The sequence below is a fragment of the Chiloscyllium punctatum genome, chromosome 4 (genome assembly GCF_047496795.1).
Source record: "Chiloscyllium punctatum isolate Juve2018m chromosome 4, sChiPun1.3, whole genome shotgun sequence".
Lineage (NCBI taxonomy): Eukaryota > Metazoa > Chordata > Chondrichthyes > Orectolobiformes > Hemiscylliidae > Chiloscyllium > Chiloscyllium punctatum.
This window is the reverse complement of record NC_092742.1, coordinates 18403507-18425081: the sequence shown is the minus strand read 5'-3', so window position 1 is coordinate 18425081 and position 21575 is coordinate 18403507. Positions and strand designations below refer to the sequence as shown.

The 21575-nt window shown below is 46.3% G+C and overlaps 1 protein-coding gene across 2 annotated transcripts in view; it reads left to right on the top strand.

Moving 5' to 3' along the window:
• Positions 1 to 21575, top strand: part of ak7b (adenylate kinase 7b) — an 86935-nt gene that overhangs the window by 31017 nt on the left and 34343 nt on the right. The window contains exons 6-7 of one of the 2 annotated variants that reach the window (XM_072567849.1): positions 353 to 436; positions 9402 to 9490. In XM_072567849.1, the coding sequence (XP_072423950.1) occupies positions 353 to 436; positions 9402 to 9490 (173 nt within the window). The remainder of the gene's footprint in view (positions 1 to 352; positions 437 to 9401; positions 9491 to 21575) is intronic. The other variant, XM_072567850.1, reaches the window with a different exon arrangement.

Here is a 21575-nt window from a genome sequence, read left to right as displayed (position 1 = left end):
GCTTAATGAGTCAACTTCTGTGGCCCTCTGTGGTAAAGAATTCCACAGACTCACAACCATCTGAGAGTTGAAATTGCTCCTCATTACTGTTGTAAATGTGCAACCCTGTATTCTGAAATTATGCCCTTTGGTCCTAGACTCTCCCTCAAGAGGAAAGAACCTTTCTGCATTTTCCCTGTCAAGTCTTTTAAGAATCTTTTGTTTCAATAAGGTTTCTTGTCATTCTTCCATGTGGTCAATGATTGTAAAAGTCTGTTTTATATAGTAATATATATAATTTCATTAATGACTGACTATCAATGGTGCATTGATTTGATTGTGAAGAAAATATTTTCTATATCTTTTATTTTAGAAGAAGCGCAGATTTACTACATTTGTTGTTGCTTCTGGGCTTGTTTATGGAATGGAAGAAAGTGTTTTTCACTACTTTTTTAAGGTAATGTTTTACAATTTCATGACAATTGTGAGTACATAGAGACTTTAACTTGACCTGCAGTATAGAAACACAGAAACCAGGCACAATAGTAGGCCATTAATCGATTCAAGCCTGCACTCCCATTCAGTATGATCATGGTGATCCTCAATCTCAATGCTATATTCCCAATTTCGCCCAATACCCCTTGATGCCTTTAAAATCTGAAAAATTAACTATTTGTTTCTTGAATATATACAATGACATGACCTCCACAGCTTTCTGTGGTAGAAAATTCCACAGCTTCACTACCCTTCAAGTGAAGAAACCTTTCTATATCTCAGTCCTAAATAGATAGGATCTCTACAGTGTGGAAACACACCCTTCAGCCCAACAGGTCCACACCAACCCTCTGAAGAGTAACCCAACAGACCCATTCCTCTACTTTTACCCTGACTAATGCACGTAACCTACATATCCATGAACACTGTGGAACAATTTAGCTTGACCAGTTCACCTAACCTGCACATCTTTGAATTGTGGGAGGAAACCCATGCAGACGTAGGGAGAACATACAAATTCCACACAGACAGCCACCCAAGGCTGGAATCGAACCCAGTTCCCTAGTGCTGTGAACTAGCAGTGCTAACTACTGAGCCACCTATTGCATATCCTGACCATGTATCTCCAACTAGAAGAAACATCCTCCCTGCATCTAGTCCATTCAGCTCTGCAAGAATTTTATGTTTTAATCAAATCTGCTTTCATCCTTCTAAATTCAAATGAAAACACACCGAGTCCAACCAATCTCAAACAGTTCTTCTATCACAGGTATCAGCCTAGTGCACTTTTAATGCACTCTATTTATGGCAAATATATCCTTTCTTAGTCAGGGAGACCGAAACTGCATGCAATATGCCAGATATAGTTTCATCAAGGCCCTATTTAATTGCAGTGAAACATCTTTACTTCTGAATGCAAATCCTCTTGCAATTGCAGCCAAGATACAATTTGCCTTCCTAATTGTTTGTTGCACTTGTCTGTCGACTTTAATTAGAGACAAAAAAAAAACTGCAGATGCCGGAATCCAAAGTAGACAGGCAGGAGGTTGGAAGAACACAGCAAGCCAGGCAGCAAGAGGAGGTACAGAAGTCGACGTTTCAGGTATAACCCTTCTTCAGGTCCTGAAGAAGGGTGTCTTGAAGAAGGGTTACACTCGAAACGTCGACTTCTGTACCTCCTGATGCTGCATGGTTTGCTGTGTTCTTTCAGCCTCCTAACTGTCTATGTTAATTGACTGGTATAGAAAAACCATTAGTTCCCTTTGTATATTCACATTTCCCAATTTCGCAATTTAATTAATATTCTTTGTTTCTGTTTTTCACTCTGAAGTGTATAACTTCACATTTATCTACAATGTGCTGCTTCTGCCATGAATTTTTCCATTCACTCAACTTGCCTAAATCACCCTGAAGCCTCCTTGTACCCTCCTCACAACTCAAAATGTCACCCAGGTTTTGAAACTTGGAAATGTTCTATTTGGTGGCATTTGCGTACATCATGAATAGATGGGGCCCAAACACTGGTTGTTGTCGTCCCCGATTAGTCACTGTCTACTACCCATTTATTCTCACTCTCTATTTCCTGTCTGTCAACCAATTCTCAATGTATACCAATATATTACCCATTAACTTCTTAGGAAATACCTTATTAAAAGCATTCTGAAGATCAAAATATACCCTGGTTACATTCTGAAAAACCTCCAGTGGATTTATTAAGCATTTCATAAATCTTTCATAAATCCATGTTGGCTTTGTCCAATCTCATTACTACTTTCCAAATGTTCTTTTATCATGTCTTTCATAATAGATCTAGAATTGACTGTAATTGACTTTAATAATATTTTTCTTTCCACATATTCATAGAAGATTTTGCAATCTGTTTCTATGATCCCTGCAATTTTACCATGTTATTCTATCTTCAGCTTCTTGATCAAACATTTTGTTCTCTTTTGTGAAAGTCTAAAATATTCCTAAACCTCTGGCTTGTTATTTTGTTCTGGCAATTTTATATATCTTTGTATCTGATAATATCCCTGATTTCATTTGGATGTGAGCATAAGAGGTACAGTTAGAAAGTTTGCAGATGACACCAAAATTGGAGGTGAAGTGGACAGCGAAGAGGGTTACCACAGATTACAACAGGATCTGGACCAGATGGGCCAATGGGCTGAGAAGTGGCAGATGGAGTTTAATTCAGATAAATGCGAGGTGCTGCATTTTGGGAAAGCAAGTCTTAGCAGGACTTATACACTTAATCGTAAGGTCCTAGGGAGTGTTGCTGAACAAAGAGACCTTGGAGTGCAGGTTCATAGCCCCTTGAAAGTGGAGTCACAGGTAGGTAGGATAGTGAAGAAGGCGTTTGATATGCTTTCCTTTATTGGTCAGAGTATTGAGTACAGGAGTTGGGAGGTCATGTTGCGGCTGTACAGGACATTAGTTAGGCCACTGTTGGAATATTGCGTGCAAATCTGGTCTCCTTCCTAGCGGACAGATGTTGTGAAACTTGAAAGGGTTCAGAAAAGATTAACAAGGATGTTGCCAGGGTTGGAGGATTTGAGCTACAGGGAGAGGCTGAACAGGCTGGGGCTGTTTTCCCTGGAATGTCGGAGGCTGAGGGGTGACCTTATAGAGGTTTACAGAATTATGAGGGGCATGGATAGGATAAATAGATAAAGTCTTTTCCCTGGGGTGGGGAAATCCAGAACTAAAGGGCATAGGTTTAGGTGAGAGGGGAAAGATATAAAAGAGACCTAAGGGGCAACTTACACATGCAGAGGGTCGTACGTGTATGGAATGAGCTGCCAGAGGAAGTGGTGGAGGCTAGTACAAATGCAACATTTAAAAGGCATTTGGATGGGTATATGAATAGGAAGGGTTTGGAGGGATATGGGCCGGGTGCTGGCAAGTGGACTAGATTGCGTTGGGATATGTCCAAAGGTGTGCAGGTCAGGTGAATTGGCCATTCTAAATTGCCTGTGGTATTAGGTGCATTAGTCAGGGGTAAATGGAGGGGAATGGGTCTGGGTGGGTTGCTCTTCGGAGGCTCGGTATGGACTTGTTGGGCTGAAGGGCCTGTTTCCACACTGTTGGGAACCTACTCTAATCTAGTCATGCACCAAGCAGCAGCATACGGAAAATTAATCTTCAATTGCTGAAGGCGCCAAAGCCATTCAAAGAGTTGGCAACTCTCTTATGGGCGGCACGGTGGCACAGTTGGGCGGCACGGTGGCACAGTGGTTAGCACTGCTGCTTCACAGCGCCAGAGACCCGGGTTCAAATCCTGCCTCAGGTGACTGACTGTATGGAGTTTGCACGTTCTCCCCGTGTCTGCGTGGGTTTCCTCCGGGTGCTCCGGTTTCCTCCCACAGTCCAAAGATGTGCAGGTCGGGTGAATTGGCCATGCTAAATTGCCCGTAGTGTTAGGTAAGAGATAAATGTAGGGGTGTGGGTGGGTTGCGCTTCATCGGGGCGGTGTGGACTTGTTGAACCGAAGGGCCTGTTTCCACACTGTAAGTAATCTAATATCCGGTCAGCATGGACGGATTGGACCGAAGGGTCTGTTTCCGTGCTGTACATCTCTACGATTCTATGACTCTATACAGAATGTACTCTAGTATGGGGATTTCAGCATCCATGACTAAGATTGGCTCATTAGCATCATGACAAACTGACCTGGTTGACTCTTAAAGGACATAGCTGCTGGATTGGATCAAGGGGAAATGGTGAAGGAACCATAGGAAAAAACATATTGGACCTCATCCCACCAATCTGCCTGCTGCAAATGCTTCTCTCAATGACAATTTTAGTAGAGGTGACCACTGCAAAGTTCTTATGGAGACACAGTCCCTTCTTCAGACTGAGGATACCCTCCATCATGTTGTGAGGCACTACCATTGTGCAAAATGGGATAGGATTTGAACAGATCTAACAACTCAGCACTGGCATCAGAGTCAAGAGGGTGGTGCTGGAAAAGCACAGCAGGTCAGATAGCATCCGAGGAGCTGATCTCCAGCATCTGCATTCCTCACTTTTTCTGACCATTGGCATCAACAGACTTGTGCTCCAATATAATCTGCAACCTCATGGCTGGCATATCGCACATTACCATCAAGCCAAGGGATCAACACCAGTTCAATGAAAAGTGCAGGATGCTTTGCCAGGATTAACATTAGGTATACCTAAACACGAGGTTAAGTCACAACACTGGAATACTTGCATGTCAAATGACATAAACAGCGAGTGACCAACAATTCTAAGGGCCATGCAATTCCACAACTAGTAGTCAGACCTCAGTTCATCCAGTTGTGAATTGGATAATTAAACAACAAGGATGGGGGAGTCCAATACATCAATGAAAAATATATGGCTGAAGCATCTGCAACAATCTTCAGCCAGAAGTGCAAAGTGGACAATCCATTTCACCCTTCTTTGGTGGTCCTCAGCATCACATACCAGTCTTCAGTCAATTTGATTCACTCCATATAATATCAAAAATAGCTGAAGATACAGGATATTGCAAAATTAGTGGACCTTGAAATATTCCAGCGAATTTACTGAAGACTTGTGCTCCAGAACTTGTCACCCCCATTTGTATTACCATCACTGAAATCCCACTGTCCACAATTTAAATGGTTACAATTAAAAAGAAACAGAACTGGACTAGCCAGCTTGCACTCCTTCAAGATCCTCCACTCTACGTTTGCAGCAATGTGCCAGCACCTAACCTCTCTACAGTCAGCCCTGCCTCGTCTGAGGGCTACACTCTCAGAATTGAAAAGGACCCACTCTGTACTACATCCTCAGGAGAATTCATACTCTCAACAAACAGTATTTCAATTCCATCTCAAACATCAAAAACTGTAAGTACAACAAACTTTTATCTACCCACCTCCATAACCAGCATTCCTCAAACATTCCAGAAGATTCCCCTGGCCTCAGAATCTACTCAGACGCCATTAGCCATGCGGCTGATGCCACCCCCATGCTGATTGATGATGTCACTTGCGCCCCCATCATGGCCACTCCCACTACCACTTCCACCCCTCACAATTCCTCATGCAACACACGTGACATCACTTCTGCCCTTCACATCATCGCTGATGCCACATGCCCAGTGACTTCCGCCACCCCTACTGCCGTGGTCACCGCCACTTCCGCCCTCACCAGCGCCACTCACCTGCATTCTGCTGACATGCCCCCCACAGACCTCACTGTCACTATCCCCACCCCCCAGACCCCGAGGGGACCCCTGCTCATGACTCCACCCCCATTCCCCCCACCATCATACCCACTCCAGTTACAGGTTCTGCCCCCACTCCCAGCTCTACACCCACACCAGATCCCAGCTCCCAGCCCTGCCGAGTTTTCACCATCCCCCCTGACCTCCCCCTCACTGAGGACGAACGATCAGTCCTCAGCAAAGGACTCACCTTCATCACCCTCCGTCCACGCATCAATGAATTTAATACACTCCGTGACATCGAAAAATTCTTCCGTCGCCTCTGCCTCCGAGCTTACTTTCACAATCAGGATTCCCGCCCACCTTCCGAGGACCCCTTCGCCCACCTCCAACACACTGCATCCACCTGGACACCCCGCGCTGGCCTATTACCTGCCCTCAACCTCTTCATTTCCAACTGCTGCCGGGACATTAACCGCCTCAACCTGTCTACCCCCCTCCCCCACTCCAACCTCTCACCCTCACAACGCGCAGCCCTCCAATCCCTCTGCTCCAATCCCAACCTCACCATCAAGCCAGCGGATAAGGGGGGCGCAGTGGTAGTCTGGCGCACTGACCTCTACACCGCTGAAGCCAAACGCCAACTTGAGGACACCTCTTCCTACTGCCCCCTCGACCATGACCCCACCCCCCATCACCAAACCATCATCTCCCAGACCATACAGAACCTCATCACCTCAGGAGATCTCCCACCCACAGCTTCCAACCTCATAGTCCGGGAACCCCGCACTGCCCGGTTCTACCTCCTTCCCAAGATCCACAAGCCTGACCACCCTGGCCGACCCATTGTCTCAGCATGCTCCTGCCCCACTGAACTCATCTCTACCTACCTCGACACTGTCCTATCCCCCTTGGTCCAGGAACTCCCCACATACGTTCAAGACACCACCCACGCCCTCCACCTCCTCCAAGACTTCCGTTTCCCCGGCCCCCAACGCCTCATCTTCACCATGGATATCCAATCCCTCTACACCGCCATCCGCCATGACCAGGGCCTCCAAGCCCTCCGTTTTTTCCTCTCCAGACTTCCCCAACAGTACCCTTCCACCGACACTCTCATTCGTTTGGCCGAACTGGTCCTCACCCTTAACAATTTCTCCTTTGAATCCTCCCACTTCCTCCAGACCAAAGGGCTAGCCATGGGCACACGTATGGGCCCCAGCTATTCCTGACTTTTTGTTGGCTAAGTAGAGCAGTTGATCTTCCGTAATTACACCAGCACCACTCCCCACCTCTTCCTCCACTACATTGATGACTGCATTGGCTCCACCTCGTGCTCCCGCGTGGAGGTTAAGCAATTCATCAATTTCACCAGCACATTCCACCCTGATCTTAAATTTACCTGGACCATCTCTGACACCTCCCTCCCCTTCTTGGACCTCTCCATCTCCATTAATGAAGACCGACTTGACACTGACATTTTTTACAAACCCACCGACTCCCACAGCTACCTGATTACACCTCTTCCCACCCTACCTCTTGCAAAAATGCCATCCCGTATTCCCAATTCCTCTGCCTCCGCCGTATCTGCTCCCAGGAGGACCAGTTCCACCATAGAACACACCAGATGGCATCCTTCTTTAGAGACCGCAATTTCCCTTCCCACGTGGTTAAAGATGCCCTCCAAAGCATCTCGTCTACATCCCGCACCTCCGCCCTCAGACCCCACCCCTCCAACCGTAACAAGGACAGAACGCCCCTGGTGCTCACCTTCCACCCTACCAACCTTCGCATAAACCAAATCATCCGCCGACATTTCCGCCACCTCCAAACAGACCCCACTACCAGGGATATATTTCCCTGCCCATCCCTTTCCGCCTTCCGCAAAGACCGTTCCCTCCGTGACTACCTGGTCAGGTCCACGCCCCCCTACAACCCACCCTCCCATCCTGGCACTTTCCCCCGCCACCGCAGAAACTGTAAAACCTGCGCCCACACCTCCTCCCTCACCTCTATCCATGGCCCTAAAGGAGCCTTCCACATCCATCAAAGTTTTACTTGCACATCCACTAAGATCATTTATTGTATCCGTTGCTCCCGATGCGGTCTCCTCTACATTGGGGAGACTGGGCTCCTCCTAGCAGAGCGTTTTAGGGAACATCTCCGGGACACCCGCACCAAACAACCACACCGCCCCGTGGCCCAAGATTTCAACTCCCCCTCCCACTCTGCCGAGGACGAGCGTCCTTCACCACCGCTCCCTCACCACCAGACGCCTGGAGGAAGAACGCCTCATCTTCCGCCTCGGAACACTTCAACCCCAGGGCATCAATGTGGACTTCAACAGTTTCCTCTTTTCCCCTTCCCCCACCTCATCCTAGTTCCAAACTTCCAGCTCAGCACTGTCTCATGACTTGTCTGGACTTGTCCTACCTGCCTATCTTCTTTTCCACCTATCCACTCCACCCTCTCCTCCTTGACCTATCACCTTCATCCCCTCCCCCACTCACCCATTGTACTCTATGCTACTTTCTCCCCACCCACACCCTCCTCTAGCTTATCTCTCCACGCTTCAGGCTCACTGCCTTTATTCCTGATGAAGGGCTTTTGCCTGAAACGTCAATTTTGAAGCTCCTTGGATGCTGCCTGAACTGCTGTGCTCTTCCAGCACCATTAATCCAGAAAGATAGCCGTGTAAATAGTGTGGCTACAGCAGAAGTTCAGAGGCTATGACTTCTACAACTTAATTCCTGACTTCTCAGAACTTGTCCATATCCTAAAGGCACAAGTCTAGAGTGCGATGGAATACTTCCCTCTTGCTTGGATGAGTGCAATTTAAAAAGCTTGTTACCATCCAGGACAAAGCAGCCTACTTGACTGGCACCACATCCTCAAATATTCAGTGCCTCCACCACTGACACACAGTAGCATCAGTGTACCATGTGCAAGATGCACCACAGCAATTGACCAAACATCCTTATACAGCACCATGACTACCAGCATTTAGAAGGACAAAGGCAACAGAAACAGATGAAGACCACTACCTGCAGGTTCCCTCCCAAGCCATGAACCATCCAAATGTGGAAATACACCATCATTTTCATTGTTACTGGATCAGATTCCCTCCCTAACAGCATTGGATTGCAGTAATTCAAGAAGGCAGCTCACTACCACCCACCAGCACACTCATCCCTTCTACTAAGGATGGGCCCATATCCCATGAATGGGCAAACAAAAAAATGTTCTCATCTACTTCTGGCCTCTGAGCAACTCTGATTTAATTAGTCCACAACTGGTGACCGTGCCTTCAGCTGCCTGGACCCTGAACTCTGGAATTTACACCCCTAACTTCTGTGTCATTATCCCTCTCATTCCTTTTTTTAAAAATTCTCCTTAAATGCCACCTCTTTGACCAGGCTTTTGTCTATTTTTGTGGCCTCAGTTTTGTTTTATAATGTCCTTATGATGGGTCTTGGGATATTTTATTTTGTTAAAGGCTCATTCTTGCTAATGAAATCCATCTTATCTTTTTGTGATTGGGACTACATTATCTGATGGTTTTTAAAAAAAAAGTCATGTTTTTCTGAACTTTACTTACACTGAATCTGTCAAAAATAGATTCGACTTTGGTCTGTTCTTACTGATGATTTTGTGTTAATTGCAATTAATTCTCGTAAAATTTGCAGGCTTCAAATAGAATGCCACGTGTGTAATGCTGGATTTGTGCAAATTTTCTTTCTGTATTTAGGAGGCCTGGCTTGGGCTGAATCCAGCAATACCATGCTTTGGAGCAGGAAAAAATGTTGTTCCAACCATTCATGTCAAAGATTTAGCTGGGTAAGTGTAGACAGACAAAAATGGAGCAGACAATATCAATGGTGTAGTGCTCGTGCTGAATTAAGCCATAGAAATACAGTTCGTCAAACTGCCTCAAGTATAGAATTCTGTTGCACATTGCAATTCTACTATTATTATTATAATTATAGATAATCTTCCCTGTAGATGTTCACTGGTCTTTTAAGGTAATTAGATCTCTGAGGAACTCGTTGTGACTTGTACTATGTTGTCCTCAGCCTAAGCTGAAAGATATACTTTATATTGTCAGTTTCTTCAAAGGTGTAATATTCATCAACATTATATGGATATGATTAATAAATGAATATGGATTCCTCATAGGACAATAGTTGAGGTTGGTCCTGTTTAAATGCATGGCTTGCTTGTACTTTCTCTTTGGTTTTATTCCATTATATTAGTACAGGCTTGAAATGGAAGGACAAACAAACATTTCCTTGACAATTTTCTTTTCTGCAGAATGTACTGGCCTCTTGTTGGCTTCCTGTATTAGGTCTAAATGCTGTTCAAAATAAAAAGCAGGACTTGTGTTCATGTAATAGCTTTCATGAAACCCGGATGCGACTTTATAGTCAATGAAATACTTTTAAAATGTAACTACTGCTAAAATGTCATAATAAACTTTCATAAAGGAAGTTTTCACACCAGTAATGTGATGACAATAACCTGATAATCTATGTGATGTTGATTGAGGGATACATCATGGGAAGTCCCCGACTGTTCTTTTTAGTTCAGCTGAAATGTAGATGAGCTTCAATTTGCTCTTTCACAAAGGTTGGTAACTGAAACAGTGCAGCAGTCTCTCATTATTGCACTGAGGATCCTGCTTCATTTTCATATTCGATTGAACTTGCAATCTATTGACTGAGACAAGAGTGTTACCAGCTGAGCCAGATATGGCTCACAAGTCTGCTTTTCAGTGAAAAGTCTGTAGGTTAGTCTTAACAGAGCATTGAACCAGAGCAACATTACACCCCAACCCGATCTTTATCCTTATCAAAGTCTGAACACAATAGGAATTAAATCGGGCATCTTGTTTCTGTGGGGTACATGGAACAGTCCTTGTTCCATTCTGGGTAAAAACAATGACCTCCTCTAGCTTATCGCTCCACGCTTCAGGCTCTCTGCCTTTATTCCTGATGAAGGGCTTTTGCCCGAAACATCGATTTTACTGCTCTTCGGATGCTGCCTAAACTGCTGTGCTCTTCCAGCACCACTAATCCAGAACCTCGTTCCATTCTACTCATGTACCTCCCCCACCTATTTCTCTGGTACATCAATGACAACACTGGTGCTGCTTCCCCTCTTTCCTGAATCAGAAAAATTTGTCAATTTTCCTTCCAATTTCCACCCTGCTCTCACCTTCACCTGGTTCATCTCTGACTCCTCCCTTCCCTTCCTCATGTCTCTGTTTTTATTTCTGCAAATTGGCTGGCCATCAATATCCACTATGAACCCTCTGACTCTCATTGTTACCTCAGCCACACATCCTCACACCCTCCTTTATGTAATAACTCTATTCCATTCTTCCAGTTTCTCCATCTCCATTGCATCTGTTATGATGATGCCACCTTTTGTAGAGGTGCCTCAGATATGTCCACCTGTGTACTCAACCAAGGAATTTCCACCACTGCAGTTGACAAGGCCCTCAGCCGACCAATCCTTTTCTTACACTTTGTTCTCACCCCTTCTCTTCCCTCGCACAACATTTTCCAATCCACCAGCATCTGCATCAGAAGGATTATAGGCCATTTCTGGCACATCCAGTCAGATGCCACCATCAGATGCATCATTCCCTTACTTCCTTTGTCAGCATTCTGTATGGACCATTCCCTCTAGGACACTCTGGTTCACTCCTTCCCCACTGCCAAGTCCTGCCTATTACCTCATAGCTTCTTCTCATGTAATTGCAGAAGGTGCAGCACTTACCTATTTACTTCCTCCCTCCTCACTATTCAAGGCTCCAGACAGACCATATGGGTGAAGCGACATCTTACCTGCACTTCACTCAATCTAGTCTACTGTCTTTGCTGCTCACGTATATTGCGGAGATGAAAAACAGGCTGGATGACTGCTTTATAGAACAGCTATGTTCTGTCTGTAAAAATCTTTTAGTTGCCTGCTGCTTCAACACACTGCCATGTTCCCTGGCCAACATCTTTGTCTTGGGTGGTGCTCCAGTGCTCCAATGCAAGTTGGTAGAATAGCATATCATTTTCTTGTTGGGGACCCTTCAGCCTCAGGGCGCAAGATCGAGTTCAATAATTTTAGCGCCTGAACATCGTTTTCAGGTCCTTTTCCCACCCCCACACCCCTGATCCTGTCATGACATTTGCTGCTTTCATGACAGCCAACCCTTTTTTTAAACCAACTATTGGTCCCTGTTATCAGCTTTTCTTCCTTCCCGGCTCACTATTATTCTTCCCTTTGTATGCCTAACTGCTGTTGTATCTCTCTGGACCTCATCTGATAGAGTACTTAATATGCTGGACATGAGCCATGCGTACTTGCAGTTGTGGTTGGATGAGGATTTCCAGAAATATGATACAATATAAGGGTTTGTACCAATATACAAGATTGCCATTTGGGGTATCATCAGCCTGTGTAACTTTTCAGTGGGCAATGGAGAACATTTTACAAGATCTACGCTAGGTCACTATTGTCTAGTTCGCGTGCTAATAACAGGGAAAATCAATAAGAAGCACTAAGAAAACTTGGACATAGTCCTTAGATGTTTCTCCTATACTCTCCTTTGGGTGGCAAGGTGGCTCAGTGATTCGCACTGCTGCCTCACAGCACCAGGGTCCCAGGTTCAATTCCAGCCTCGGGCGACTGTCTGTGTGGAGTTTGCACATTCTCCCCGTGTCTGCATAGGCTTCCTCTGGGTTCTCTGGTTTCCTCCCACAGTCCAAAGATGTGTAGGGGTTAGGTGAATTGGCCAAGCTAAATTGCCCATAGTGTTAGGTACATTGGTCAGAGGGAAATGGGTCTGGGTGGGTTGCTCTTTGGAGGGTCGGTGTGGACTTGTTGGGCCGAAGGGTCTGTTTCCACACTGTAGGGAATCTAATCAAATCTAATCTAGACAGTAGAAGAGAAAAATCTTGTTCCAGACACACAAAATGACCTACTTGGGCTACAGAATTGGCAAGATTGGATTACACCTGTTGGAGGATAAAGTGAGGGTGATCAAAGGTGTCCCGACGCTGTACGGGAGCTTAGGTCTTCCATTGGGCAGGTGAATTATTACAGAAAGTTCATATACACTCTGGCCTCCATCGTGGAATCTTTTCATCAACTCTTAAAAAATGAGTCAGCCTTGAAAATGGTTGCTTAGCCAAGCCATAGATTTCAGGGAAGTGAAGAAACAGCCATCATCCACTAAGCCTCTAAGCACACCATGATCCCAAGCAAGGTCTGTATTGACATGTGATGCCTCCCCACACAGCATCAGGGTAGTATTAGCTCACAGTAGCCCAATGGAAAGGAACACCCAAGGACGTATACATCCAGCAGTTCGGCTAATGCAGATCATAAAAACACCCACATAGAGTAAGAATGTTTGGTGGTCGTATTTGGAGTCAGGAAGTTCCACCAATACCTTTACAGATGTAAATTTGTAATAATAACGAACCACAAACCCCTGCTAGGTCTACTTAAAGAGGATAGGGCCGTGCCGTTCATAGCGTCAGGCCAAATTCAGTGGTGGGCTCTAATACTAAGTGCGTATAATTGTAAGTTGGGAGTTAATGTAGCAAATGGGGCTGTATTGAGCCACCTCCCACTGGCAGATACACTGCTGATGGTAAAGCCATCGGAAGAGTCTTAATTTTTAATTATCTGGACACACTTCCAGTCACAGCTGACAACATCAGACTTTGGATGCAGAAATATCCTGTCCTGGCAAAATTGAAACATCTGGTTGTAAAGAGCCATTACAACTAGAAGTTTTCGACCCGGAGTGACCAGAATACATTAGAGGATGGCATATTATTATAAGGAGGAAGTGTGATTGCCTGAGTGAAGGTTACCGCCGGACATTGGCTGAACACCAGGGTCATCTAGAGGTTTTCAAAATGCAGATGTTGCCATGAAGATATCCTAGTGGCTGCACTGGTGTGACAATGCCCAGAGTGCCAACAAGAAAAAAACATTACCACCAACAGCTCCCCCACATTGGCAAGAATGGCCGGGTAAACCTTAGATGGTTATATGTCGACTATGCATGTCCTTTAATGGGCTCAATGTTCTTAGTCATTGTGGATGAGCACTCAGAGTGGCTGCATGTGCATAGCATTCATTTGTCAAACATGGGGGACAACGATAGAAAAACTGCACGCATCTTTTGCAATACATGGGCTCCCAGCAGTGTTGGTCACAGATAACAGACCGTCGTTTACCTGCAGGGAATTTTGAGTATTTCCTAAATTCAAATGTCATTCGACATTTAAGGATAGCTCCATTCCATCCATCATCCAATGTACTCCCTCATCCAATTTGGCAGAAAGTACAGTCCAAACTTTGAAGGCAGACTGATAAAAACAGCCTACAACTTCACTAGACACAAAACAGTTCCAGTTCCAATTTGATTACAGGACAACCCTCCGTCAGCTACAGGGATAACTCCGACAGTGTTACTAATAAGGAGGAGACTCTGCACCAGGTTAAATCTGATCTTCCTGGACCTAGCTGAAGAAGGTAAAATGGCATCAGGAATACCAATTCCAGACAGATGACTCTGAAAAAAAGAGAACAAGAGTATCAAATGTTCTGTTCCCTCTCAGAACTGGCTCTGACGGAGCTGGATCTGTGATAAGGACTCTCCATGTCAAAATAAAGAGTGACTTGGCGACGGGATATCGGCCTATGTGGAGTTATTTCATGAAGTTATTATTCAATATAAAATTTCATTTATGGGTGCAGATTTGCTCGCTGAGCTGGAAGGTTTGTTTTCAGATGTTTCATCACCATACTGGGTAACATCTTCAGTGAGCCTCCGGATGAAGCACTGGTAGTGTAGCCTGCTTTCTATTTATATGTTTGGGTTTCCTTGGGTTGGTGATGTCATTTCCTGGGGTGACGTTATTTCAATAGACAATAGACAATATGTGCAGGAGTAGGCCATTCTGCCGTTTGAGCCAGCACCACCATTCATTATGATCATGGCTGATCATCCTCAATCAGTATCCTGTTCCTGCCTTATCCCCATAACCCTTGATTCCACTATCCTTAAGAGGTCTATCCAACTCTTTCTTGAAAGTGTCCAGAGACTTGGCCTCCACAGCCTTCTGGGGCAGTACATTCCATACACCCTCCACTCTCTGGGTGAAGAGGTTTCTGCTCAACTCTGTTCTAAGTGGCTTAACCTTTATTTTTAAACTGTGTCCTATGGTTCGGGACACACCCATCAGCGGAAACATGCTTCCTGCCTCTAGAGTGTCCAATCCTTTAATAATCTTTTACGTCTCAATCAGATCCCCTCTCAGCCTTCTAAACTCAAGCGTATACAAGCCCAGTCGCTCCAATCTTTCAGCGTAAGATAGTCCCGCCATTCCAGGAATTGACCTCGTGAACCTACGCTGCACTCCCTCAGTAGCCAGAATGTCTTTCGTCAAATTTGGAGACAAAACTGCACACAATATTCCAGGTGCGGTCTCACCAGGGCCCTGTACAGCTGCAGAAGGACCTCTTTGCTTCGATACTCAATTCCTCTTGTTATGAAGGCCAGCGTGCTATTAGCTTTCTTCACTGCCTACTGTACCTGTATGCTTGCTTTCATTGACTGATGTACAAGAACACCTAGATCTTGTTGTACTGCCCCTCTACCTAACTTGACTCCATTTTAGGTAGTAATCTGCCTTCCTGTTCTTGCCACCAAAGTGGATAACCACACATTTATCCACATTAAACTGCATCTGCCATGCATCCGTCCACTCACCTAGCCTGTCCAGGTCACCCTGTATTCTCCTAACATCCTCTTCACATTTCACCCTGCCACCCAGCATTGTGTCATCAGCAAATTTGTAAATATTACATTTAATACCTTCATCTATATCATTAATGTACATTGTAAAAAGCTGCAGTCCCAGCACTGATCCCTGCAGCACACCACTGGTCACCGCCTGCCATTCCGAAAGGGAGCCGTTTATCACTACATTTGTTTCCTGTCAGCCAACCAATTTTCAATCCATGTCAGTATTTTACCTCTAATACCATGTGCCCTAATTTTGCTCAGTAACCTCCTATGTGGGACTTTATCAAAGGCTTTTTGAAAGTCCAGGTATACTACATCCACTGCATCTCTCTTGTCCATCTTCAGAGTTACATCCTCAAAGAATTCCAGAAGATTAGTCAAGCATGATTTCCCCTTCATAAATCCATGCTGACTCTGACCTATCCTGTTACTGCTATCCAGATGTGTTGTAATTTCGTCCTTTGTAATTGACTCCAGCATTTTTCCCACCACTGAGGTCAAACAACTGGTCTATAATTCTCTGTTTTCTCTCTCCCTCCTTTCTTAAAAAGTGGGACATCAGTAGCCACCCTCAAATCCACAGGAACTGATCCTGAATCTATAGAACATTATAAAATGTTCACCAACGCATCCACGATTTCTAGAGCCACCTCCTTCAGTGCCCTGGGATGCAGACCATTAGGTCCCGCGGACTTATCAGCCTTCAGACCTAACAGTCTCTCCAACACCATTTCCTGCCTAATATAAATTCCCTTCAGTTCAGGTCCTTCAGCCACTATTACATCTGGGAGGTTGATCGTGTCTTCCCCAGTGAAGACAGATCTAAAGTACCAATTCAACTCTTCTGCCATTTCTTTGTTCCCTGTAATAAATGCACCCGTTTCTGTCTTCCAGGGCCCAATTTTAGTCTTAACCATTTTTTTTATTTTCACATACCTAAAAAAAGCCTTTACTATCCTCCTTTATATTTTTGGCCAGTTTACCTTTGTACCTTATTTTTTCTTTGCATATTTCCTTTTTAGTTATCCTCTGTTGTTCTTTAAAAGCTTCCCAGTCCTCCGATTTTCCATTCATCTTTGCTATGTTATACATTTCCTATGGTAATGTCATTTCTTGTTCTTTTTCTCAGGGAGTGGCAAATGGGATCCAAGTCAATGTGTTTGTTGATAGAGTTCTGGTTAGAATGCTACTAGGAATTCTCATGCGTGTTTCTGTTTGGCTTGTCCTAGGAAGGATATGTTGTCTCACTCAAAGTGGTGTCCTTCCTCATCCATGTGTAAGGATACTAGTAAGAGTGGGTTATGTCTTTTTGTGGCTAGTTGATGTTCATGTATCCTGGTGGCTAATTTTCTGCCTGTTTGTCCAATGTAGTGTTTGTTACAGTTCTTGCAAGGTATTTTGTAAATAACATTAATTTTGCTCGTTGTCTGTATAGGGTCTTTCAAGTTCATTAGCTGCTGATTTAGTGTATTGGTGAGTTTGTGGGCTACCATGATGCCGAGGAGTCTGAGTAGTCTGGCAGTCATTTCTGAGATGTCTTTGATGTAGGGGAGAGTGGCTAGGGCTTCTAGACGTGCTTTGTCTGCTTTTTTGGGTTTGTTGCTGAGAAATCAGCAGAAAGTGTTCATTGGGTACCCATTCTTTTTGAATACACTGTATTGGTGGTTTTCCTCTGCTCTGCGTAGTTCCTCTGTGCTGTGTAGTGACTCATTGAAATAATGTTCTAATGTAACTTTGTTTGGGGATGTTGGGATGATTGCTTCTGTAGTTCAATATTTAGTTTGTATGTGTTGTTTTCTTGTAGACTCTTGTTTGAAGTTCCCCATTGGCTGTTCACTCTACTGCGACATCTAGGAATGACATTTTGTTGATGTTTTACTCCTCTTTAGTGAATTTTATACCAGTAAGGGTATTATTGATGGTCTTGAAGGTTTCATCTAATTTGTTCCGTTTAATGATGACAAAGGTGTCATCCATATTGCGGACCCAAAGTTTGGGTTGGATGGTTAGCATAGCCGTTTGTTCGAGTCTCTGCATTACTGCCTCTGCTAAGAGCCCTGATATTGGAGATCACATGGGTGTTCTGTTGGTTTGTCTGTAAGTTTTGTTGTTGAAGGTGAAGTGTGTGGTAAGACATAGGTCCACTAGCTTGACGATACTGTCCTTGCTGATGCAGTTGGTGGTGTTTGGTGTATGTGTCTTTGGTTCCCATAATAATGTGATCAGTGTTTCCTTGGCCAGGTTGATGTTGATGGATGTGAACAGGGCTGTTACGTCAAAGGAGACCATTATTTCATCCTTTTCTATCTTGGCATCTTTGAAGGTCTTGAGGAATTCTTGGATGGAGTGAATGGAGTGAAATGAGTCTTCTACTAAGTGTTTTACTCTTTGGTGTAGCTCCTTGGTCAATCTGTAAGTTGGTGTTCCAGGTAGCAAGATTATGGGTCTGAGGGGGGCTCCTGGTTTGTGAATTTTGGGTAACCCATAGAAGCATGGTGTGTTGGATCCATCTGGTTTCATTTTTTGGAATGAATAAGTCGGTCTTATTTATTTCTCTAGATTTCTGACTTTGATCCCATTTACCACCTCCTGAGAAAAAGAACAGGAAATAATGTCACCATAGGAAATGGTGTCACCATAGGAAATAATATCACCAATCCAAGGAAACCCAAACATATAAATAGAAAGCGGGCTACACCACCATTGCTTCATCTGGAGGCTCACTGAAGATGTTACCTAGTATGGTGATGAAACGGTTGAAAACACACCTTCCAGCTCAGCAAGCAAACCTACATTCAGAACCTCAAACTGAGCTAAAACTCTTCTCAAAAAAAATTTCGTTTATTTTAAATGTATTGAATCTTGGAGTATGTCAAATGGATGATACAATAATGCCCACTTAGCACACTGATTTAAAGTGAATTTCTTTCCTATACTTACAGCAGAGCTCACTGAACAGTAATCAGGAATGATACTTTGATCAATTTTACCCTTGCTGACTTGAGTATGGTGTCAATTGTGGCTCTCTGCCATTCTCTAAAACTGAGGTGAACCAACTGAACTCTTGAAAAGAGCTTGAATCTGGGATCTTCCTCATTTGAATGACTCAGATACTTGATAAAGTTGCTGACCATTAAGGAAAGCCTCTCACACTTACTTTCTCTCCAAGGGCTTAATTGTCATGGACTCAAAGAGTCATAGAGCCATACAGCATGGAAACAAACCCCTTCTTCGCCAGGGTGTTGTCTTCTCGCCTGGCTTCCGTGCTGGCCCACATGATTCACCTGGACCAGTCCTACACGGTCCTGGGCCGGAGGATACATGACAACATCCACCCGTCCGGGACCTGATCCATTTCTGTCGACGGGCTGGTCTCTCGACCAGGAGAAGGCGTTCGACAGGGTCGATCACGAGTACCTGCTCGGGACTCTGCGGGCATTCGGGTTCGGGACGCAGTTCGTCGCCCAGATCCGACTTTTGTACTCCGCCGCAGAGTGTCTGGTTAAAGTTAACGGGTCCCTGACGGCGCCCCTTCGCTTCGGGAGAGGAGTGCGTCAAGGCTGCCCCCTGTCCGGCCAGCTGTATTCCCTGTGCGTGGAGCCTTTCCTGCACCTCTTGCGGAGGAGGTTGTCGGGGCTGGTTCTGCGTGGCGTGGGCACGGGGGTGGTCCTCTCGGCCTACGCCGACGACGCGCCCCTCACTTTCACCGACCCGGCTGACCTGGGGAGGATGCGCGAATGCCAGGCCGTGTACTCGGCGGCGTCTTCCGCCAGGATCAACTGGGCCAAATGTTCCGGACTACTGGTCGGTCCGTGGTGGGTGGACTCTCTGCCGGAGGAGTTACGGGGGTTCAGCTGGAGTACCATCCATCTCCTCTACCTGGGGTTCTACCTCAGCCCGGCTGAGGAATCCTGGCCAGCCAACTGGCAGGAGCTGGAGGCCAAAGTCTCGGCTCGCCTAGGTCGCTGGACAGGACTGCTCCGAGTGCTATCTTATAGGAGTCGAGTGCTGGTCATAAACCAGCTGGTGGTCGCCATGCTGTGGTACCAGCTGGTCACTTTGGTCCCTCCTCCTGGCTTTGTCGCTGACATCCAGAGAACGTTGGTCGACTTCTTCTGGGACAAAAAGATGCACTGGGTCACTGCGCAGGTTATGAGTCTCCCTATTGAGGATGGCGGTCAGTCGCTGGTGTGTGTCCGCACCCAGGTCGCGACGTTCCGCCTTCAGGCCTTTACGTCGAGCCTCCTCCTAGGTGGTGCGCCCTGGCGACGTATTTTTTCCGCCAGGTGCGTAACCTCAACTACGACACGCAGCTCTTGTTCGTCGATCGTGACGGTTTGGAGGTCGTCCTCAAGACGCTGCCTGTCTTTTACCAGGACCTGATCACTGTTTGGAACATGGTCGAATCGTGTCGCGCCTACCCTCTGGCTGGAGTAGCGGCTGTCGTCAGGGAGCCGTTGCTCAGGAATCCGCACCTCCGTACTCGCAGGTTCGAGTGGCTATCGGAGGGGAGGGCTGTGGCTGCGAGGGTGACCAGAGTCGGGGACGTGCTGGGTGCCGGGGGCCTGGGCTGGACACTGCTGCAGGACATAGCTAGCAGGGCAGCGGTAGACGTCCGGTACGTGGCCACCGCCATCCGACGCCTTAAAACAGCGGTGCTCGGACCCGACGTAGTGCACCAGTTGGAGGACGCTCAGGTGTGCGGTGGGATCCCGTCCGTGCTCACCCCAGCCCGGACGGAATTTCACATTGGCCCCAAGGTCCCGTACTCCCCGCGGGAGCCTGTGCCGCACAACCTGAGCCGCCTTCGAAATTTTAATTTTGTTCCTTTCAAAGATGTAAAAAGGAAGGCCCTGTATAGACTGCTGCGGCACACCGTCCACCTCTTCTCCCTCATCCACCGTCCGGACACGCCTTGGCGTGCTCATTTGCCACCGGGCGGTGGGGATCCCCAGTGGAGGATTCTCTACGCGGGAGTCCTCCCCCTTTCTCTCGGGGATCTGAGGTGGAGGGTGCTGCACGCAGCAGTCCCCTGCAACCGCATGTTGCGGTGGTTCACGGACTCCCAGCCCAACTGCTTGTTCTGTGGCGCTGTGGAGTCCGTGGACCATGTATATATTGGGTGTGGGCGTTTGCACTCCCTTTTTAATTTTCTCAAAAACCTTCTCCTCTGCTTTTGGTTGCACTTCAGTCCCACGCTCCTGATCTTCGGGCACCCAGTATGGAGGAGGGAGGGCAGGTCCGAAGACCTCCTCGTGGGTCTGCTCCTGGGCCTGGCCAAACTGGCCATCAACAGGTCGAGGCAGCGGGCCGTGGAGGGGGTCATTAGGGCCGACTGCCTGCCCCTCTTCCGTGGTTACGTTAGAGCCCGGGTGTCCTTGGAGAAGGAGCACGCGGTGTCCACCAACACCCTGGAGTTGTTCAGGGAGAGGTGGGTGCCGCAGGGAGTGGAGTGCATCATTTCTCTCTCCAATTCTATTTTGATTTAGTCCCTACCCTCCCCTTCACTGTTTTGATCACACGGCATTGCCCTTTGATGTGAAGGGCAGTGATTGTCACTGGCCACTTGGGTGTTTTCCTATTTTCCTGGTGGTGGCAATTGAATAAATATTCGTGCACTGTGTTTCACACCTGCACACACACACCATGGGTGCTGGGAAAAAAAAGAAAAAAAATAAACAGGGGGAAAAAAAGTAAACAGAAAATTCGCTTGTCACTGGCCACTCGGGAAAAGAAAAAATAAATAAATAAATAAATAAATAAACAGGGGCCTGTGAAGGGCACTGCTTGTCACTGCCCACTCAGGTGTTTTCCCCCTTTTGGATATTGAATCAGTGTGTGACTGTGCATGCACATGCAAGGACTCTCCTTGAAGGGGACTGTCCCTGTTGCTGCTTCGGGCCTGCCTCACTGCTGCTGCCTGGGACTTGCCTTGGGGCCCCTCCCCAGGACCTCCACCACTGCTGCTGCTGTTGTCTGAGGCCCACCTCCACTGCTGCTGCCTGGGACTCAATTTCGGGGCTGCCTGGGACTTGCCTTGGGGCCCCTCCCCAACAAAAAAAAATGGAAACAAACCCCTCAGTCCAACCAGTCCATGCT